The sequence below is a fragment of the Cynoglossus semilaevis genome, chromosome 3 (assembly GCF_000523025.1).
Source record: "Cynoglossus semilaevis isolate Cse_v1.0 chromosome 3, Cse_v1.0, whole genome shotgun sequence".
Taxonomy (NCBI): Eukaryota; Metazoa; Chordata; class Actinopteri; order Pleuronectiformes; family Cynoglossidae; genus Cynoglossus; species Cynoglossus semilaevis.
In genome coordinates this window covers 2523842-2547658 of record NC_024309.1, presented here as the reverse complement: position 1 = coordinate 2547658, position 23817 = coordinate 2523842, and the positions used below count along the sequence as shown (strand labels likewise).

The 23817-nt window shown below is 37.3% G+C and overlaps 1 protein-coding gene and 1 long non-coding RNA gene across 3 annotated transcripts in view; one reads left to right on the top strand and one right to left on the bottom strand.

Moving 5' to 3' along the window:
• tpk1 (thiamin pyrophosphokinase 1) overlaps positions 1 to 18353 on the bottom strand; it is a 41052-nt gene extending 22699 nt beyond the window's left edge. Inside the window, exons 1-7 of one of the 2 annotated variants that reach the window (XM_025054495.1) lie at positions 18280 to 18327; positions 17631 to 17675; positions 15146 to 15269; positions 14895 to 14969; positions 8238 to 8307; positions 2279 to 2351; positions 255 to 350 (exon numbers count right to left, since the gene is read on the bottom strand). In XM_025054495.1, coding sequence (XP_024910263.1) covers positions 255 to 350; positions 2279 to 2351; positions 8238 to 8307; positions 14895 to 14969; positions 15146 to 15182 — 351 coding nt within the window. In that variant the 5' untranslated portion in view covers positions 15183 to 15269; positions 17631 to 17675; positions 18280 to 18327. Of the gene's footprint in view, positions 1 to 254; positions 351 to 2278; positions 2352 to 8237; positions 8308 to 14894; positions 14970 to 15145; positions 15270 to 17630; positions 17676 to 18279 lie in introns of both variants that reach the window. The other variant, XM_008307448.3, reaches the window with a different exon arrangement.
• The window catches only part of LOC112486838 (uncharacterized), a 30093-nt gene extending 11687 nt beyond the window's left edge, over positions 1 to 18406 (top strand). Inside the window, exons 2-3 of the long non-coding RNA XR_003049382.1 lie at positions 17618 to 17713; positions 18282 to 18406. This is a non-coding gene — a long non-coding RNA (uncharacterized LOC112486838). The remainder of the gene's footprint in view (positions 1 to 17617; positions 17714 to 18281) is intronic.
• Positions 18407 to 23817: the final 5411 nt, after the last annotated feature.

Genomic DNA, 23817 nt, shown 5'->3' with positions numbered 1-23817 from the left:
CAGGAGATTCAAAAATCAAAAAGCCAGATTTTAATTTGCATTTAAAAGAAGATTGCTGCAAAAAAATCCTGTGTGATCAAACCACAGTTAATCACAGAAAGGATGTCCTTCAAAACCAACTTTTTCAACGCAACAAAATGTTTACTGGAGCAAAGGTTTTAAAGTTGGACTTATTAGAAATGTCAATAAAACAATAATTAAAATTCATATAATGAAACCATCAGATTCTCTCTGATGTCCACATAGTGTTTTACCTGCAACTGTCTCCTCTGAATTTCCTCTACTGTGATCGCAAGACATTTGGTGAAGTCTGTCAGGTCCTGGTCAGATGTTTCAATCAGCTTGCAACCCTGGGTCAGACAGATAAACATGAGGGGTTAAAATTATAATGCAGAAAGTAAACATAGAGAGGAAGTAGAGGTGGCTGTTTTAGTCTTGGCTGGCTGTCTGCAGGCAGCGTTTGTGAATAATGTAGAGGTTTTTCAGACAGTGGCCTTAAACTTCAGCATTCAGGTAAACAACCCAGCGTTAGCTTTTTCTCCTTCTTTGTCACTTTCCTTGTATAACACACTAGTTTTCTCTCTTCAAAAGAAATACGGTCACACACAAAGTACAATAGCTTCACAGAAACTTGTTCAGTGTGCTCGCTTTGATCCCTTCCATTCCGTCTCCCCGCCCCCCGTCTCACCATCCCTCCCTCTCCCTTTGTCGCCCTCTCGGATGTGTTTCTGCTCTCTTCCTGCCATTTATGCAGAATTATTCACCGTTTTCCGCGAATATCCAAAGGAACAGCTAAAACTTTCATATTGTTCTACTCTCAAAGCATTACCATAACAGCCTGTTCACTCCTGGCAAGATTTTTTTTTTCTTTTCTAGCAACTTTTGAGATATCTGTGGAAAAAAAAGAGATTAAAATTACAGTGAAAGGAAAAGGATGCGGCATGAAAGCAATGTCACAGTCAAAGGCAGCCCACAGAACCTGTGCACTGTATCTGCGATTGGGTATGTGTGTGTGTTTCTGTGTGTGAGTGATGAAACACCACTCATAAATTTCAGACTGTAAACACTCTACATCAGCAGTTGTCTGATCACAGAAACACACAGTAGCACAGCTCAGGGATCACACCAGCACTACTCTGTGCATGCCTGCTGGTGTGTGGCAAGTGTGTTTGTGTGTGTCTGTGAACGCCTGCGTGAGTGTGTCTAACACCTTACCCTGTAGTTATCATTTATTGAACCGAGCTTCACTTCTCCTCAAGTGGTCTGCTTTGACATTTTGCTCGTTATAAACAATGGGCCAGTCCACTTGATGGAAGGACTTTCATTTCATTTTTATGACCTCGGTGGGTTTAGCGGTGAGTTGTGAGCAGTTGTTTGCTACGGCTCAGGACACGGTGAGCTAAGATGATGATGTCATCAGAGGGCCACTGGAAGTAACGGATTCAGAAAAACTACACGGTGTACAGGAGTAGTGCAGGTCGCTGAAACGTGAGCTGTTATTGATTTCTGATATTTCGTCTCACAGTGTATGTCAATTACACCCATCTTTACAAGTTCTGATGAAGGGGTTCTCAAAACAACATTTCCAGCTCCGCTTTATTGAATACTTCTTCAGGACTGCTGTATCGTTCATTCACCTTGTCAGCTGGTGAAGTGCCAGGTTCACCTACAGTACTGAGCGTCTTGGCTAGGCAGTAGCGTGTGCTACATCAGTGTACAGCAAAATCTCATCATGTGGCTTCTCACTGTGAGCTGTAGGTTTTCTAAACAGCATCTTTTTCAGATCTTGTAGTAGTAGATGTGTGGAATGAATACATACTGTGTATATTATAGTGTTCAGTAAATTAGGTTGGGTACTAATTATTGCGGTGGTTAATTAGGTTGATGTCTAATCAACTACTTAATTTTCTTCTTTTAATTATGGATCTAAGTGTGTTGCACACATGAGTTGCCACTAGGGGCTGCGGGAGACAAAAAATGTGATACTGTTTTTGAGTTGGATTTTTCAAAACAATAAAGATGTGTAAATAAACACGGTAAGCCATGGTAAAATGTAAAATCAAAAGCTGACATCTTAATTAATAATTATATACATTTTATTTTTTATTTTTATACAATAATTAAATCAAACTGATCTCAATAATTGGCTGCCTTTGTAATAGACTTCAGACTCAGAAATGTTTTGTTTGTTTTTTCCTGCCAGTACATTTGTATTAGTCTGCATAAAGTCAGAGCACCTCCAGGTCTGCAAGAGTATGAAAGTTGTATTTCAACTCACCTTGTCGGCATAGAAATCTTTGACCTTGGTGGTGATGGAATCAAAATCCCCATTGATAAAGTCGGGGAGGAAGCTGGATATAAGGTTAGACAAAGAGGATGAGAGAAAGAGGGATAGGGTTAGGATTGCAAAAAAGACAGAGGCATTGTATGTAAGTCAGCGATACGAGAGATAGAGAGAAGACATGGGGACTGGTATCAGTTCTTTGATCTGTGAAACCAGAGAGAGAGAAGGTGCTGCTGGGTGAGGATGAAGAGACAGAGACTGACAGGGTGATTATTCTGCCCCTAGCTGTCTTACACTATAGTATCACATTTATTCTCATATGAATGACTGGTGAATTTGATGATTTCATGTAAAATGCCTCATTACCAGCCGTACTTGGTGGAATCAGGGTAATTGGGAGACACTGTCCCTCGACTTCCTAATAACTAAAACATATCCATAAAAAACAGGAGTTAAATGTTGTGTAAATAAAAGCTAATGGATCGAGCCATTTTAGTTTAAACAAGTTTAATTGTGGTTGAATATAAATGGGGAGTAAAACTATATATCTGAATAGCATTGTTAGCTTAGCTAAGAAGACCAAGAAGACTGTGTTTTCACCTGTTAATGCAGTGGAATATAATTGATAAACACTGCTTGTTGGCAGAAAATGAATGCAAATCGATTCCTTTTCACAAGTTCAGGAATGCATTCAAGCTAACAACACAAAATTTTATAAATTACTAAAAGCATAAATGTAGTAAAAATTATATGTTAATACATGCAGTCAGGGGATTACAACTGAGAAAACAAAGCAGGGGTTATGGGAATTTGTGTGCTTTTCAGTGTTATTTCATCCAAATAATTAAATTTAAATGAATTTCCTGTATTTTTGTGCTGAAGTTCTTCAATTAAGGTTCGTTGGAGGTTTTGTTTAAGAGCAATTTATCAAGCAGCAAATTATAAACACTAAAGTCCTTTCAGGCACATACAGATTTTTCTTTCTAATTTTCCATTTTTTCATGTGCAAACATGTCATATGCAGGCTCAGTTATGGGACACACTTGCTGTGATCTTGAGGCTTTAACAGGTCTGACGTTATGGTTGGCTGTGTAATGGAGTTTGTTTGCACACACAAAGAAAGCATTGAAAGCAAAATTTCAGTTGGTGTCAACCAGAGTATTTTAGGGACTTTCTTATAGCTGAAACCATCTCATTTCTTTTATGTCATTTTTTTTAATGGTGTTCAGTTGTGAGGACTCGGTATTAATTCTCTTTTTCTATAAATTCATAGCCAGATAAATGTTTTTAACCCTTTTTATAGCATGTCCAAGTACAGGTATTGCCTGGGACATACTAACTACAAGATTCTTTTTTTTTTTTTTAAAAAAAACAACTTTTCTTCAACATGCATTTCCTTTATGTGTAATAGTACACAGCCATATACATTTTTTTTACTTCTTTCAGTTATACATAGACAGACAAATAAGCAGTCACCCATGTGCACTTGTCCACTTTTCAAACCATTACATTTCAAGTCAGGAATAACCTTCATGTGACAGACACGATGGGAGTAGACGTTACAGCCTGATCAGAGCTTTATACAGAAACACACAGAGACACATACACATGCACACACACACACACACACACACACACATTTCCCTCATTGACCTATGTGCATGACTCTTCTGGCTGGAGGTAATTGAGCAGGCAGGATCTGAAATTCTGGGTTTGCGTTCATGATGCATCTTTGTGAATATATTTTGTGTGTGTGAGAGAGAGTGAGTGTGTGACCGTGTGATGTGTCTGACAGTCTTCACTTCCACATTAATATTAACTGACACTTTAATTTGAATAGGAAATAGGGCATTTTACCAGCAGTTTGTCTGAATATTATGTGGCAGAGATGGCTGTGTGACCTTTGCTCGTGTTTGTGTGTGTGCTTTGTCTGTCATCCTTCCTCTGCCACACCTTCTCCTTCTGCCTCGTCACCCGTCTCTGTTCTCCCACAGATACCTTGTTCTTGCAGCTTCTGGTCTGCTCTCATTTCTCCTCTGAAGTACTTACTTTTCTGTGTAATTAAGGTAATTTCCATCAATCTATCCACTTCACCGCGAGTAAATGGTCTTTCCATGAATGTTATTACTTCTGTTAGTATTAGCTAGTCTGATTTTTTTTTTTAAATTGCAGCGTCATTATCCTCTATCATCCATGTGAAAATTACATTTGAACAAACTGTTTTATTTGTATTCTGTTCTTCTCCTGGCACAATATCCAATTTCTACACTAGTAAAGAAAAGGCTGTGATAACCCCTTTATTTCATACTGGAGAAAGGACCCAGTCTTGATTTTGGAAAACTCTTTGAGCCTGGGGGGCAAACCAGTTTAATATTTTGGATTTTATGCGATGACAAAACCTATTAAGTATTGATTTGCTGATACATTGATTTCAATGGTGATGTTCAAAACCCTTTGTCACGTTTGACGCTTCAAATTACATGGTAATTGATATAAAGTACACAGAGGATAAATCTGATCTGTCCCTGATCAGATAATATTTCTAGCTTATTTGCTTTTCTCATATAAGGCCTTGTCTTGAGTCATGTGTTTGATGTGCTTTCTAGTAGATTTCTATCTACTATGAATGTGAGCATTACAATACTTATCCTCATATCAGTGCAAAGAGAAGCCAATTAATCCCTCTGAGAGGGTTTCTAATTAGGAACAAGTGTGAGCTTGCTGGCAGTACATGTTGGTGTGTATTTAATATGCTAATGAGTGCTTGTATTGAAACAACTAAAATGAAAAAAAAACAACAACAAAAAAAAAAAACCCCAAAAAACACCTGCTTGCACGTGGTTGGGTGTATGATGTGATAGTGAAGGCGTATGTGTGTGCCTGTCAAAGCCACAAATCCCAGCGTGTAGATCACCAGAGTCTAATCAAAATGTAATCATCTTGATGTCTACAGGCACTAATAAGTAGAGAGACTCATAAATCCATACACCACTTAAACTACATAATCTTAGTTAATTAACCTCCATGTCTCTATTTGTTGTACTCTGCAGAGAGCGTATATATGTGTACTTGTGCTTTTGATCAGTCGTATCATTGTAACAATCCTAATACACTCTACTTGACAAAAACGCAAAGCATAAAGTGCTTGCATTAGAAATGAAGTTTAGAATTCTCATCAGCTCCGGTGAACGTATCAATTTTCAAACCAGAGCAATGAACACAAAAGGGAATTTTCAAATCAGTACGTAATAGAGAAACTATGGAGTCTGGAGGGCAACAATAGTAAGTATGTGAGAAAGACAATAACTGGGCTGATGAAAACAAGTGGTGCCGTGAGCTCTGTGACAAAATATGATTAAGTGGTGCAAAAGCAATAAGTGACAAACCAATATGCAACGTTGTTGTGTATATTTGGTTTGTATCTGCAACAAATTTGCTCAGAAATGGAATGTAAATATCTAATTACGAGTGAATATCCATGTTTAAACTTGTTTGTACAACTATCACGACTCAGTTTTCAGAATGTCTTAAATGATTTATTTTCTATGTTCTAAGCTTGATCAAAGGCACAATCTGACAAATAGCCACACGCTGTTTAGTTAAACCTCAGTTATGATATGACCTAGCACCTAACAAAATGATATGTTATTAAGTACAGTATAGGCCAAGGCCACATGGAACTCAGAAAGGCTTGAAGCCCTGTAATTGTCCATTAGATATAAAATTTGTGCAAGCTGTGAAGAGAAACAACAACAGCCATCCTGCATTGCTGACAGAAAGTGACATAGCATTTACCTCATTTGTTAAATGAAAGGGCTGTGATCAGAAGTTTAATTTTTTGCATAATTTTCAATACAAACAAGTTTGTCAGAATCCTTTCTTTAAGTAGACCCCAGTAATTGTTTTTTGTTGCAATCATCAGTGTCAGTACATGTTCTCTGTGTTTACTTTACTTAAAAAAAAAAACATGAATTAAATGCAGTAACAGTGCAGAAGGCTGTCAAGTGTTCCTGTTGCCTTTCAAAAAATTGGATGCTAAAAGTCAACATTTTCCCCTGCAGTGAAGGCAGTACATTTTGTCAGTTTGCAGGAGTTTGCTGTGAACTGGTCCTTTCATGAATCTGTTGATGTGAAAGCTTCAGCTTAGATGCAGAGCTGGCTCTGCTCTGGGTGTTTTCATCAAAAGCCCTACATCCCAGTTTTGATATTCTGAACTCAAGATTTTTGGTCCTGGCATCTGTAGGGGAGAAAAAACTGTCTCTGCAGTGACTTGACTTGCATGTAGCGAATTTTCTGAGAACTACTGTAAGGAAGATTAGAAAGATTTTGCGCGTTATGGGTAATTATAGTCAGAACAATATCAGTTCTTAGAAATATTAAATTACTCAACACATAGACGTCTTTCCCCTCCAGCCCAACAATGCCCTAACTTCTTCTTGATTTTTTTTTTTTTTTTTAGCAAAAAAGGGCTTTTCTGTTTTGGTACTATGAACAGCTTGAAATGACAGTAATTACTCTGAATTCAAGAACCTGTTGGGTGCACCCTGAGCAGAACATTACAGACACACAGGCAGAAATAACCGTCTAAAAGTGTACCACATCATTATGGGCAAAATAATGGTCAGAATTGTGTATACAAGTCTTAATTTCTGGTTAAATGAACAAGCTATGAGCGCCGCATACGAACATGAGACTATATATACTGCATATATATATATATATATATAAATATATATATATTTAAATATGCACCAATTTGGTCAGTTTGTTTACATAGGAACACTGATTTTCAGAAAATCCTTCATATAAGACTTGGCTTTCATGGATTGCACACATTTGACTCGCCCTTGTGTGTGTGTGTGTGTGTGTGTCCTCTTCTTCTACATAGTCCATTAGTTCTGGTAATGATAGGTTAAATACATCTTAACTTGCTCATGATTAATGTCCTCATGTGATGATTTACACATATTCTACCCCTACACTTGGTTGTTTCTTAAATGCAGTGCCCATTATTCAGTTGCAGCGAATAATTTCTGGGACACAAACTGATTTTCGTGGTCTTTGCTATAAGGGTGGTCTGGCTATCCAACATAGAGACTGCTTACAAAGCTGTGAATGAAAAGTCAGAAGACAGATGTGCTGTGTCATAAAGGGGTGATGCCTCTGTTGAACTCACCAGGGTGATGGAGGAGCACTGTCCAATGTTTATCAGACAGCAAGTCTGAGTGTAGATCTATGTTGTTGGGCTCTGTAATATCACCACTAGATGTCCCTATTTTTTATTAGTCAATCTTTACAAGGAAAGAAAACAAAAACCTGTGATGCAGTTGCCTTTTACTATAATATCACTGCCTAGTCTTGAGTCTAGTCTTAAATGAGTCTAGTCTTAAATGAGTCTAGTCAATGTTTTCAGGGTTTTGACAATATTATAACACAAAACAATTTATCAATGTTGAAATTGATGAAAATGAAATAGTCTGAAAATGTCTAGACAACATCCGTTAGCATAGAGGACAGGTCCTCAGACATATGTACGTAAATGGTTACACCAAGGCAGAAGAACATTATAAGGACATGCACACTGCCACACACACACACACAACATCACATTTACACCCGGCTGTAAAAGTCAGGCCTGCTCACACTCTTGGTGTTAATGTGAAAGCCTCAACACCTTGGGGAACTGATGAGCCCCAGATCCATCTCTCTCCTGACAGCTGTCTTCCATTAGCCACACACACACATTTGGCCGCAGAGCACACACTTGCACTTTTCCAAAGTTGCATTATCTCACCTAGAACACACACAAATGGTCTTACACGACCGTGCATACACACACTGAGCTACACAACAGAATAATGACGCACCAACGCAGAGAGAGAAAGAAAGAGACGTACTAGGGAAAACACAAATTAACTAAAGCGTACTGTATGCGTGCACAAGATAGACTTACCTGTCACGGTCTCCAGCAGTGACGTTATATAAGTGATTGGCAGCTCCATCAGCACACGCCCTCAGGAGAGCTACACAGACACAGATGGAACAAGTGACACATTAGTCTGTTTATATTAAAGCCATTAGTTCACAGTGAGAATAACCTTTTATTGAAGTCACATTTCTGCTATTACAAGTTAACCTGTGTGCTTTGAACAGTGTATGGTTTTACGTTAGGATGAAGACATTAAATACTTTCCGGCTGTTCCATAAGAGAACAATACGTAAGTCTGAACTCACATACTGTACATTAGTACCTATGTCACTCACCTTCACCATGGTAACATCATGATCTAGGACATAAACATCAGAAGTGTCAGACTTATGCTTGGGAGCCATAGTGAAAGAGACAACAGCACCCAAAAAAAACAACACAAAATAAGAAAGCGAAGTCCGATGTAAGGTGTACAACCAATGAATGTAAACAAAGCCACATTCCACGTCGTTTTCCAACTAGTTCCCAAGTGAACTAGTTGGGAAGCTTCAACGCAGCACACCAGAATGATGGAACACATAATAAACACTGTGTTTTTTCATGTTGTATCAGTATTTGTATTGTACTGCGTGGTCTGTGAGATGTATCAGTCATTGACCTCAAATCGTTGACTAAAAGAACCATAATGAAAAACAAACTGCAGCCTCTAATGGAACCCCTTTGACAGATTGACGGACAGCTATGTGTTTTTTTTTATATATCTCCATGGAGCATGGGGGACATAATGACCTGTTTTAGAAAAATGAATAAAAAATCGAATTCATATTAAATGAAAATATCTATTTTAATCACTTCCACCATAGATTGGAACTGTTTGTATGAGGACAAAATTACATAGAAGACCAAATAACACACTGCACACCACACAAATCTGAACTGCATTGCGGTTACAAAGTAATATGACCGTGAAAAGGCAAAGTCAATGAAAAAGCACTTATGTTTTGTGAGTTTGTAGATGGACCAATTGACAGTGATTTGTAATTTTTAAAAAAAGCTATTTTAGTTCTCAGAAAATTAGATTTAAACTATGTGCAAATGTATTCTCTTGGATGGCCTGTATTCTGGTAAATTGAGCAGCCTATTTTAAGAGCCCTGTTCTGTCTAGAGATGTGTGTGTGAATCACACTGGGGAAAACAACTCCAAGAATCAGAAATGTTTTTTCCCCTACTTTAACCTTGTTTGAAACAAAACTAAAGCCTCTTCCAAAGTGTGGTAACAGTAGTTATTTTTTGGTTTGGTTTAATAAGGTGTAATTTTCCTGCATTTGCCTCCAGATTGAGAATTTCATTGCATTTATACAAAAATATAGATGCAAAAAAGTATCTGCTCAAAGTACTCCACTCTTCTACAGCTTCAAAAACAATATAAAATGTGTTGCTACTATTCTATTATATGTAAAACATAAGGGTTCTGTGTCCAAATTCATGGTTTCGTGACTCTTTTTACTTTCTCGAATATCTTTCTTTTGCAAAAAAAAACAAAAAAAACAACCCAAAATTACACCTTTAAGATGAAAAAAACTTAGACTACAATCTGTTTTTGCACATTGCACTCCTTGTGGCACAAAGAGCAAACATGTCTAGGTGTGCTGTTTTTTTTAAAATATTCAGTCAACAGTCTTTTCTCAGTCTAAATTTATTTTTTTAAGGGGGAAAATATTCTCTGCCTTTGACCCATCTGTAAAACCCTTTCACTCTTTAACCCAGGATATTATTTCTTATATAGAAAAGGTTGAGTGATAGTGATGACTGACTACAATAAGTTATACATATAAAAAAAAACTTTTGGAGTCATGGAAGTCAAATTTTGTTAACTGTGTTTATTACAATGTAGGAGGGATTTAGTTTCCCTGTCACTGTCGATCCAACATTGCATTTCTTTAGTGATTAGCAAGTAAGAGGATTTGAATGTAGTTTTTTTTCCCTCACATGCAAATAAGTATCTCATGCACTGGCTATTGCTTCGATCCCTAACCCTCGCCAGATGCTGTTGATGAGTCACGTCTGAAATGCAAATGCCTCTGTCTGTGACAGAATGCATAGATTTTCAGCATAATAAACCATTACTCATTATTGAGAACCATCAATCAGTCACTGAAAGAGAATACCGTAAGAATGTGTCCAAACATTTGGATATGTACGGTACTCTATCAACACTATAACACATATAGCACAAGTGTTTTTCGTGATGTTTTAAATATTAAACTATAGCTAATTATATTGCATTTTAATTAAGTTTTTAGAAATTATTAGATATCAAAATATTTTTAAATGTATAATATTTATTGCATTTTTTTTAACTTTTCCAGGAGTTTGCAAATACTCACTCTTCAGTGAAATCAATTAGGAGTTGATAATTTGAGGTTTACCTAATTCTGTCACTACAACCTTTTGTAGCTCATTCATATTCAAAAGAGAAAATTACACACAGAGACACAGTTTTATTAATAGTGGTGTGGGGTGAGCAGCAGACCATCTGAGGAGATGACCTCAGGAGCTGAACTATATTTTATAATCAACTAACACACTAAAAAATTGTTGTTATATTTCCTATAGAAACCCAATAACATGCTGTGTTGTGGAATATTCTTTATTACTCTAGTGGTTAAGTTGAGAGTGTGTGTGTGTGTTAAGAACTGTCAAGTTAGAGTTTAAGTAAGAAGTACGGGAAAGGTCAAATGGTCATAAAAGGTGGAGGAAAAAAATGATTATCCATAATGGTGCCTTAGTGCCCTTCATTCTCTCAGCCCACCTCTGCTCTTCTACCACCTTGTCGTCAGAATCACCTTGCTGTCTACGCCTTACCTTGTATTTGATTGATTTCCTGGACTAACGTCTTATTCCTCTTGATCCAGTCAAGGCCCACTTTTCTAATCTCATCTGTTCTCTTTGGAGTTCTATACAACACAATTCAACTGACTCTTCCATTTATAATCATTGCTTATTGACTGAGCATCTGAACAGGAATAGTTTTTTATCCCGTTCAAAGATTTCAAACAATCAGTTTCCCCAAACAGCAACTCTCTCCTCTAAGATTTCTCTATCCATTTGCCTCATCTGACACATGTGCTTAATTTAAATGAAAGCAGGGTGAATGCGGCACAATATGCAGGCAGCCTTGATTGCACGGCTGATACTCGACTGATGGATAGGTGAAGTTCAACTCGAGCAAGCTGCTCCACATCAACGCATGATGAAATGAGGCACTTGAAATAAACAGTGTTTTGTCTTGTAGAAAGAAATCGTCTTTGCTGATTGCTTTATTGAATTGCTTGTTTGTTGTTGCACGGTGAGAAAGTGAAGGATCTGCAGGAAAGTAAATGAGTGGCTGATTGAGTGAACAAGTAACAGACTAGATGAGGAAGTGGCTGACTGATGGACCAGATGAGTGAAAGGATGCACAGGCAAGATAAGCGGCTTGATCCCACTTCACAACACCACTCTATGTGCCTGCGAATGAGCTTTACTTTGATCAGCGTTGAGCTCCTCCAGCCTGCACGGCACCTCTGCCTCCCTGCTGCTCCACCTCTACCACAGATGATGAGGGGGCCTTGGGGGGCCGCAGGAGAGGACCGAACGGTTCTGTGCGCATGTCTGTGGGCAGATGTCTGTGTCTGTGAGGGTGGAGACCTGGCCATGATGCCTTCAGGTGAACAACCATCCAGGAATTGAAATGCACTGTCAGACGTGCTCACGCACACCGACATCTGTTTACCCCGTAAACAACATTAAAATTGCATGGTATTTCAATTGAGAATTGACGAAATTGCAAGATGCGTATTTATCATTAAACTAGAGGTCTCAGAATTGCCATTCAGTCTCACTCATCATCCTGTCAAGTCTTATGTGCACCAGGAGCAAAACTGATCAAGAAAACTTCCCAAATTCTGACATCCACATCACAGCACTGCCACCTCGCTTGTGGCACTTCAGGAAGTGCCCAAAACCTCTCTCAAACTTTTCTACAAGAAGCCCTGTCTAAATGTGGAAATCTTTCTCTCAGCTGCCTGTCTGATATCAAAAATGACTTATTCTTGTTCCTGTGAATTGAATTTTTGAATTGAATCAATCAAAAAAAGAGGGATACAATTGTAATGCATAAAATCAAATCTACCATTAGTTATATTGTTGGACCGGTCATAGAAGTCAGAATATTATTCTGTATTATCTCCCGGAGCTCATGTCCATGTTGTGATAATGAAGACACAATTCCTCTGAAAGTCCCACATTTAAATAATTTCCACAATAACAGTAACTGATGTTGGAGCAGATTTTAAAATAAAATGACTTGAGCATATTATATAAAATTATTACATCTTAAAATTGATTAAGAAAAATCCTTTCTGTATGAGCAGCTATTAAAAACCTTCATATCGTGGTCTTGTTTTTTTTAATACACTCCCCAAAGAATTCTTTCTTGAGGCAGCAGGCAACCTTTGCTGTGAAATAGGATGAGGAAATTGCTCTGTCAAATGTCATTAAATATGGTATTTTCTCCAGCTCTTTTAGTAAAAAGGCATAAACGAGAAGAGCGGCATCTATCAAACCGGGGGACTGCAGTGTGATGAAAATAGCTGAAGTGCCTCTCGAGTTTTTGGCAAAGACGATAAAAAAATATAGAAGCTGTGTTCATTAAGTTTAATCTGATTGGATTTTAATCACATATGCGCCTTGACGTTTGAAGTCTCGTTACCTAACCTTCTTTCCACATGAGTTGCCCGCAGCTTTATTTATTGTTATTTCAAAGTGTCGTAGTCAAAAACTGTTATGAACTCCTAAACCAAGACAGCTCTTACGTCACTATTTAATATAGTTCAACCCAGGTCATTTTACCCTGTTAATGACTGTAGGATGAAGTATGGTTAACTTTAGGGATCTACTTTGTGCATTAAATTAATCAGAATCACAGTTACAACTGCTATACATCTCACCAGAGACTCCTCGAGGGAGCCTTGAGTTCTATTTCCCTATAAAAAGTGTAGTTTTACTTCCAAAAAGTTCGAGAGTAGGTTCAGTGATGTAATGTTTCTCTTTGACCTAATTGAGGAGCCTGACCTACTCACACAAAAAAATCAAAACCAAATTCATGTCTGTATCCTGTATTTGTTTTGGAAGAAATGTTTGAATGTTGCCCTCATGAATAGTGAAGAAGAAAATTAAATCACATACATGGGACCTGCCCCCGCTGCTTGCCAAATAGGGGCACGCTGTAAAAGCATGCTGTGTTAGGCATCTTTAAATAGTATTTATAAATGGAACCATGTTATTTTTTATTGTGTTGGTCAGTCCATCTTTCAAATTGAGGTAATTCTTTGGAGTGTTTAGAGTTTAGATTAGATTAGACTACATTCCATTAGGAAACATAAAACTTCATTGAACTCTTTGGGAAATTCCCTCACAGAAAAAAAAAAAAGTTTGCTTTTTAGAGCAATTTTAGAGCTGAAAAACTCTCTTAAAATTAGGGGGAAAAAATCCAGCTGTGTAATTGCTAATCTCCCATAAGGACGTTCTACGTTTACTTCCAGCAAGCTTGTAACCAGCATCTTGAACAATAATGTGTGTCCTTGGGCAGGATTGTTGCTCCAAAACTGCTGAAGTAGAAACTTTAAGAGATTGTGTTGTGCAGAATGTACAGTATCAACTTAGTTTTTTTGAACAAAACAGTACGAGGCAATAAATCTACTAGAAGTATTTTTTTAAATATTTTTTTGTGTGTTCCCTGCTGTGCATATATAGAAAAACATTCTACGGAATTCCTAAAAAAAAAACAAGCCCAGTGCCTTACCAATGAATGTTTTAGAAGCATAAGTTAGTGGTAAATATGTAACAAATTATCTTTGATGAACAAATAAACAAATAGAAACAAATACAGTATGTCTATGACAGGAACTGCCACAGTGGATCTACCACTAGGGGGTGCACAAGATTAAATACGTGATGGCAGCATGTTTTCTTTTGGTGTGATTTTACTGTGTCAAAGTTCAGTTTAGTTCAAATTAATGCAAATGCAAGTGTGAGTGCAGTGTTGACTATTCGACTATTCTGTTTAATACGTGTTCTCTTTATTTGAGCATAATTAATCATGGTGCCTTTATATGAGATGTGGAGAATTAGGGGTGTATCAACCTGGTTGGAATATATAAGGGGGTGCACTGCCAAAAGGTTTGGGGGCCTCTGGTCTATGAAAATGTCTGCGTTGCTAACGTAAAACTTTAACTGCTACAAATACTTTTGTAAATATCAAGTGATTAACGTATTTATTACATGAATGCCCTGGGTATGTGTGTGTGTGAGTTGGTGTGTTTTAGTGTGTGTGTGTGTAGTAATTCCTTTCAGTCATGCAGCACCAGGAATTGATTTAAAATAGAAATACAAGGTCTTATTGCTCAAGAGAAAATAATTTCTATCTCCAGAGAGTAGATTCAGTCTGAAACTTCATTACTAACAAATGTCAGAACCTCCAGGCAAGGAAGAAACAGTAAAATGACATGAATTAAGATTTTTAACATCTTTACTTAGAAAGCTGGAGGTACATGACTACAAAGAAGACAATGTACACAGTCAAAACCTCTGAAAACCCATATTAATTAACACAGAAGAGTCCATTTGTCTGCTTCTCACCTTTATTCCAGAGAACACGCAGGTAGTCCTCATCAATAGGCTGGTTCAGAATAATCAAACAGATTCTTAGCGTGCCTGGAAAATTGACAAAGACAAATAAAAATGGCAAATTGACCAGCTTCAAGACAAAAATCTCAAAGAAGGCTTTAGGATAAAATCCTTTTTGAATTTCAGAATCATTGTTGCTACTGTATAAGTAAAAAGAAAAGTTACAATGTTGCCGAAGGCTTAAAAAGAAAAATTAATGCTACCAAATGAATGAACCATTGTCTGTGGCTCCTTTTCCATGTCATTTAGTCAGACCTTATTTTCTTCCTTTCATTGATTTGTCCATTCATCTCTTTAAACACCTGCTTCTGTCTTGTACTGCAGATCCTGTGTGAAATACATTGAAAATATCCATTTGCTCTTGAAAATTATAGTACATTGAGCATAGGTGGTGACAATAAAAGATAAAGTTCCTAGATAGATAGATAGATAGATAGCACTTTATGAATCCCTTGGGAGTTACCTTCGGGAAATTCTTTCCATCCTTTACATAAGGTTGTATTTAACGCTTTTCATTATGTCCTTAGTTCTAAAGTAAAATTTTTCCAAATTTTTGATACCTAGGTTATTCAAGAAGAGGACAGAATATATCTGTTTTGCTTTGAAGAAATTTGCCCTAGAAAAATGACATCTAAAAATGCTTTTCTGGTTTGTGACTTTCTAATAGCGACAGGATTCATGTTGTTGAGAGTTCACAGCACTTGTGGGTCATTTGTTAATGAAATTCAACCCCAGACTAGAATGACAAAATAGAGGGGGACATGGAGAAAGAATGAGGAAACACAGAGAAGGGGAAGATTTAGTATATGGACGGGCAGGGGAAAGTAGGGAGGAGTAGATTTGTCAGTCTTGTCTTCTAATTGGCTGGAGGTATGGAGAACGGAATGGAACACAAACCCAACCAGCCGTGACTTTTCTGATAACCCTTTGACATACAAGTGCCACCCCTATACATACATGTGAGAAACAGAGTGAGGTCTTTTTTGGAGCCTGTTCAAATAAATGTCAACTTGGGTTGTCTTTGTAAGGAAGTCTGACAGAAGACTGCATTATTACAGTCACACACATTTAGCATCAATTTTTTTTTTCAGACCAATTAAGGTATTTTTCACACCCAATAAACTACCATTAGGAATCAATGCTTTAGAGGCAGACACAAAAAAAGATTTGCAGATTCTGTTGGCTATTTTAAGTTTTTTTTTATTGTATCTTTTTTTTATAGTCTGCACAAAACGTGATACCCTAAACTACACTGTCAAAGTGACAATATTGTACTGGTTTTTGATTGATGGGAATAGCAGATGGATTCATTGTGCTTTAATAAATAATATTAAGTGGATTTTTAAAGTAATAGCTGTGAATGTGCAGTGTGGGAGGTGCAGGGAGGTGGGACTTCAATCAGCATTGTGTTGATCTTGGCCTTCTTGTTACTAATTTGTGTAGGTGAATGCAATAACAGCAGTCAGAAGAGATGAAAGGAGTTAAACAACACAGGGAAGAAACAAGGAAAAAATGCATAATTAACACATAATTTAGATTTGCACCTACTGACTTAAGAACATCAGTCCAGTTAAAATCAAGGCTTGCACAAAATGTGTCTCCTAATCTAAATTATCACTTATCTGACAGTTAATTGAATTATAACCTCAAAAATGCAGGTATTAAAAAAGGTCCAAAAGTGTAATATACCAAGGGTTTAAATTATTATTAAATGGCATTCACAACAATTTTATCAGACAGTTTTTGCCAGTGATTCCCCTGAAGAAATGTAAAACATTATTAACAGGAAGTACATTATTGATTTCTTCTGAACCTGCTTATTTCAGAGTCAGAAACTAGGCCTAATGTAGACTATCTAACACATTCAACATTACTTAATTTTGTTGCTGAGGTTGCAAGACAAGACAGACATGATCGAAGAAGGGGACATCTGCTCTACTGGCCAAAATGCTGTACAATCTCCCTGACCTTTATATTTTCCTGTAAAACCTGCCCTTAGGCTCGTGTCCCTCCTCCGCACTTATCCGCGCATTGGTATGGAGGTCACATAAAGTTTGAGAGCAGAAGCTGCAGGCAGACGGAACCATCTGGAGTTTTGTCTACGCCTTTGTTAGTAGAACAGATGCAAAAACTGTTGGGTCACCACTGGGTAAATGAATCACCAAACGAAGATTCCACAGGGAAAATAATGATCCTAGTATACATGTGTTAGTCATATCCACCTTTAAATCTACTGTGTGAAAAATTAAACTGCCAGCTACTTCGCAGCCTTATGGGCATCGTTGAATGACTGACACCCTAAACAAAGCTATAATCAGCTGTCAGTTATGAATGACAAGTTTACAAAATTGCCTGTTAAAGAACCGAACCTGCAAAAACATGCAGTTTTGTGGTTAATATTGACATTTGTGTCTGCTTCCAGCTTCTCCCTTTTTTAGTAGTTAATCCCATAAACACTTTGACGTGTTAACCTTCTGCTAATGAAAAGTCTTTAGAACAAGACTAACTCCATTAAGGCTGAAGTAAATTTATTATTGTCTGTTTAGATAGTTAAATACTTAGTTCATCTTTTGTGTATTTTCTCATAATAATCACAATATTTCAGTACTGATTTTACATTTTATTTAAAAATATTTGTTTATCTGTACATTAACAGCTGGTTATGTGTGTCATAGGCAACTGTAGTACCTGAGGGCAGCAGGCAGTCCAAAGGTGACAACTCTTTATCCATGGCTGGCATTCAAAGAAGACACAAAATCATTAAAAACAAAGTAAGGTTATTTTTCTTTTCCATTGAAAGTGAATTATTTACCATTGTGGCACAGCACACCACTGCACACAACAAAATGTGATTTCTGCTTTTAACCCATTACCAAAGTGAGCACTTCTTTGTAACCATCTTGGGGAATGTCTCCCATACCAGGTCACATTCTGCTTTTTTGTTGTTGCCTTGTCAAAGGACTGAAACAAGTTCTTTTTTTTTTTTTATTGATCTCTGTTTTGGTAAAACATTTTTTTACTTAGTTACTTTTTTGATCAATCGTTTTCTCAAGTTAAAAAACATGACATATTTTCTTTCTGCTCAAAATGTGGTATACCTATGTGTGTATATATATATTTAAATATACATAAAAAACTGAAAATGGGCATTACCGTTGTAGTAGTAGTGTAACTACGCGGTGTTAAGGTGAATTTAACGGTTCAAACGCTTGGTTACGTATTATTCTGACCAGATAACATGACGCACAGTAGCGCTATTTTTTTCGTCTGACAACAGAAAAATAGCATATAATATGGTCATGATAATACATTGAATTTTCCTGAATTATATACTTACAGATTCAGGACTTCCGCCTTAGACCATGTAAACAGTCGAAGAGAGTAATGTTCAGGGAGAGAAGGGAGCCTCCGACAGGAAGAGGAGGCTTGATTTACCTGTGGGGACATCTAGAGGTAATAAGTGGAACTGTAATTTTCCTTGTACTTGCTTCAGATAGATTTCTTAGAGGTAGATTTATAAGCTTGTAAAGAGACCGTTGGTTATGGAATCATTTAATTATAATCAGAGTCTTGTTCAGTGAAAAATAATTCAATATAAAAGACACATTTGTAGTCATTGCTATCATTTTATACATGTAATTATCTGCTTTGGTATCTAACAGACAGCATGTGATATCTAATCACCAAAATAACCTGTTTTTTTTTTTAATTATGTGTTTGGCAACATGACTGACTTGTTTTGCTTATTAGCGGTTACAAGTTAATCACTCTCTTAATCACGTCACTACATGTTAATAACATATATAATAAGTGCCTACATTTTTCGTATTTTGGACATACAGTTCTGAATTATATTATTATTAATAATAACAGTAATAATAACTATATAACAATACAATATTTTAGAAGGCATCATTCAGAAGCATTTGTGTTGAAATGGAACAGGTCAAGCATTAACAGTTCAGGAGGTGTTGACTGGGAAGTATCGTGTCTAAGAAAGAAACATTAGTATTTAAATCTTTTTTTCACAACAACAGCCTATATATAAAGAGGATGATACTCAAATTGTAGGAAACTTAATTAAATGTAGTATAAAGACTAAAACAATTTGAATCGAAGCTCGCTGGCATCACATGATCACATCTGAAGTGTATGAACCCAAAATGTCAAGAATATAAATGTGTCTCATGGCACATTAATATTCAGACAGATAATTTGATGTCTCACTGCCGGCTCACCTACACAGAGTGATCTGCCAGTGCTTTTAGTGCCTTGTCTTAATGCAGTACAGCAATGATCTTTTATCTTCTCATCCATCTCTGTCGCTTTTTAATATCATTTGACTGGTAATTACATTTTACAAGAAAGAGATGACTCAAAAAGGGCTGCATGGGGAGCCAGTAGTTAGGACTGGTGCCGCAAACAGCAACAAGGTCAGTGCTTGTTTTTCAGCACAGATGATGGACACTTTTGTCTTGAGTCTATTTGCACCTGTGGCTTCACAGACCAGAGCATGGGTGCTCAATAAGTGTCTGTCACATATGACATAAGACTTTCTGAGTAGTAGTATAATAAAGCCATTTTAGGCAAAATGATCCAAGTTCATGTTTAAAATAAGGGTCATCTGGGTGGTCTGTCTTTCTAGTAAGTGGGACTGGACTTCAAGTGCCCATTATAACAGAGTCTGCCTTCAACCAGTGGTGAACAGCAGGCAGACAGACACAGGCACTCACCAGACCATGTGATTAAGGAGCGATATAAGCAATGCAGACAGGTCCAATCATACTGCACAGACAAACACACACAGGTAAACCAACAGTGTAAGTGCACACACATAGTACACGCATCCGTCAGCTGCACCGTGATGCTGTACACCTCAGATATGGTCGGACAGCATCAGCAGCGGTGTAATGTGAGGAACTGGCTCTACCTCAGGGTGAATCCACTCACCCACTGGAGGCTCATTAAAGAAAACGTTCTCTCATCAGTCAGTGCTTACGGCGTATATCACACGGACCGAGCGCCATGGAGGAAACGTACAGTAGTTTTCACCAAGTCATGATGTGGATGAAAACGTGTTCAGTGACAGATGCATGGCAACTCATTCATCCTGTGTGCATGCATTATGAATATGCCCATGAATAAATTCAAGCCTGAGTGCATGGATGCTGACGGGATCTCTTAAAGTCTATTTATTTATTTTGCAAGGCCGTGCTGCCCGAGTGTGATCACATCTCTCCATTCTGTATTCACACAACGAGCTCCTCCCGTCCTGTCCATTCATCTTTCTAATATCAACATCCATCCCTGCACTGTTCCTCTTAGATTTATCTTGTTCTTTTTACAGTGAAACATTCTTCTGATAAGGAGCTTCTCATTATTTTCAAATTTTCAAATAATTGTTCTTTTTTTAATATTAGGTTTCAGCTTAACCCTTGATTGTAAAGGCTTCTTTGAGCAACAAGGAATATGTTTGCAACTTTTACACATTTAAATGAAATGAAATTGGATATTGTCAAAAAAATCAGCCAACTTGTCTAATTATTGCTTGTTTATATATATATATATATATATATAATTTCCCAACTACAATAGACAGATGTTTACATGATATTTACAAAACTGTAATTTTTAGTATTTTGAGTTCCAACACGATTCAAGATGTAATTAGTAGAAAATTAAAAAAAAAAAAAAAAAAGTAATCAAATGAAAAGAGAATTTAACTCAGTACGTGCCTGGTTCCCTGATTTATCAAGTATGTTCCTGGTTGTTCATAGATTTGGTTAAAAATCTCAAGTACTCTGAGTGCAATTATCAAATTAGCAATTCAGGTTTTAATTGCATTTTTAGAAAGACTAACAACTTTTATTAAAACCTCCAGTCCATAATAGTTTCCTGTGTCAGCTGGGAGTTATTCGCCACTAAGCCAATGAGTCATGAGACAACTTTTTTTTTTTTTTGCTCACATTTAAAGCAGAGCAAAGAAAATTGCCACAGCAGGCAAAGAACCAATGCAGAATTAATGTAATTTCCAGGAATTAATTTCCTCTGCTGTAAAATATAAGAAATGTGTCGATATTTTCTACCAGCTGCTTTCAATCTTCTTTGAACAGGAAATTGCACTTGTCTTCGGTGGTTAATTACTCTTGATGCTTTGGCACATAGACACCAGAGGACCTCTGGTCAAATTTTTCACTACTACACCAGTAATGTGAGGCGGAAATCACCAGGCACAGATGCTAAAGCAGAAACAACCATGAAAGAGTCATTTTGTTGTCTAAATTACCACCTGCTTACACACACTTTAGCCAGGAACAACGCCAATGGATGCTTCTTTTTTTTTTTTCTAAATTGCATTTTCTCTCCAAGGTCATACGTGGAAGTGAGCGTGTTTGCTTTCATTTCAGTTTAATATCCGATGTCTGTGGAGACATGAGTCACATGGTTACCCTGCTCCCCCTGGAAGAATAAACCTGTTAATGTGACAGATAAAATAAGAGAGACACACACAGTCACACACACATGAAAGCAATGGTTAATTTTCTCTCTGTTCAGAGTCGTTATTTGAACTCCTTTTCTGTCATTTCACCTCTTCTGTCTCAGCTGATGTATTTTTTTTTCTTTGTCCTTTCTTTCCTAATATATCTCAGCTCCACATTCCTGCCAAAGTCTCACAGACCTTTGTTGCTGCGTTTGTTCATCTTTACTGGTGTTTAGTGCCTGTGGCCTGTCTGTTCTTTTTTGCATTCTCTTCATATGATTGACATGGTTTACTGTCCCTGTCCCATGCTTCTCAAACACTCATTACAGATTGTACTGTGCTGTACATCTATGGTTGGATGGACTGTTTGCTTTTAAACTGTTAGATCACAGGGTAACTGTGGATTAATCAAGAATATTTTATATAAATTAGCATCACTAAATATGACAATAGCTTTTTTTTCATATTTTGATAATACAGGTAAACAGGTTTTAGCATTTGTTTTTATTTGGGACCAATTCAAATGAAGGGAATATTGTTAAGGAAAAAGTTAAGCGTACATTGTTTTTTTTTGCCATTTCTGACTTACCCTACTGTCAGTTAGAGTACTTGGCTCTGACTTATCTACATGTATTTATTTTACATAATACGATATGTTTGTAAATTGAATACTTTTGGTCTTTTAACTGTGCTACAGTACCTGCTGTTAGCTTCTTTGGCTGGGGCTCGCTTAAAAAGGATACTCCTAATATCAGTGGAGATTAAGCGAAGTCAAGAAAAAGAAAAAAAAAGTTGTGATTTCCTTTTATCTTCAGGCGTTGATGTGGAGCCATTTCGTTTGGAAACAAACCAGACACAACAGCACTTGTTTTTGAAATAGAACGCCCTCCATGGTCAAGTTGATAAATGCAACTGAGTGCATGTGCAACACAAAGGGACCTTTGTTTCTGCTGTGAGGACTGGAACCCTCAACACCGAGTGTATATTACAGGTGACTGGACCCAAACTGCTGAAGAGGCGGTGACTAAGCCTTTTACCTCCCAGTGCATGTGCAGTGTGGGCCCTTATTGACAACCTCTCAGGTTTTCCCTCGGGCATTATCCCATCCCCACCCCACTTGTTATATATCCAGAGGAAACTGTTGGATTTCATTTTGCTAACTCGTGTCCTTGCCTCGGGGCTGGAGTGCCTCACCTGTCTAGAATCAAAGATAAAGACTGACCTTGATTGTGGAGAGTGTGGCACTGTTCCAGAAAACTAGTATAGACTCATATCTGTCCAGGATGTGCTCTCGGTGAGGATTTGGCCTCACGGCTTTGTTCTGTGTAGTCAGTGGTTGCCCTCCAACTGTAGCCAAAAAAAGAGCTATGGGTTATTAATCACTCCGTATCTGCACGTCTCTCCTGAGGGCACTTGCAGTAGTACATATTGGCTTTTCCTTTATTACAGAGTTTACAGTGTATGAATGTGGGTGTGGCAGAGGTGAGTCTTTAAAAAAAATGAACTCATTCACTGGTACCATAACCCTTAGGCAGTTTTCTGTGATGTCTGGAGACAGAGTCGGAGCACACAGTTCATTACTTATGGGCAGAAACGGCAAAGCTGGCTGAGAAAGAGCATCAGAGGAGACTGGAGGAGTTCATGGGTGATCTGATCTAGGTCAGTGCCAGGCCCTGAGATGGATGATGCAGATGGTGTCTGCTGATGCCATTTGAATTGGTGGTTCAGCGTGATGGGAATAGAGACAGACTTGTGGCATTGTTAGGACAGATACATGGACAGAGTGGTAGGACGTAACAGGAGAGAGAATGTGTTCATCACAGTAAGGAAAAAAAATAACATGGTGTACTTTGGTGTTTGATATAAAAAGAGATTTTCTCCTGAAATAATAATTATAGACTGCTTTTTTTGTCTTGTCTTGTATGTCTTTTCATCAACATTTCTGTTCTCTCATCAGTCAACATAATAGCCCTTTACTGTCAGTCATATTTCTCCTCTTTAGCTTGGAGGTATGTGAACTCCAAGCTTCTGTCACCCTCAAACATTTTGTATCTGTAGTGACAAAATGTCCGCTTTTCACTCACTTAATATTGTTGTTAGTTTTCGAATCAGGAATTGAAATTCTACATCAGTGGATCAATTTTTTATTGACAACATGCAAATATTTACCGTGCCTATAGTTTTGCATTATATGAGAACAACATTGTGTCTGTATCGAGATACGTATCAAATCACCAGATTCTTGCCAATATACACCCCTAGTTTTTAAATTATTTCTCCTACTTCTGCTTTTTTATTACTCATTTCTTCCGTTTTTGGCTCAAGACTTTTACAAGCTTTTAAAACTCAACTTAGTATGTCTGAATGACAAAACGCTATTCATAATTTCAAACA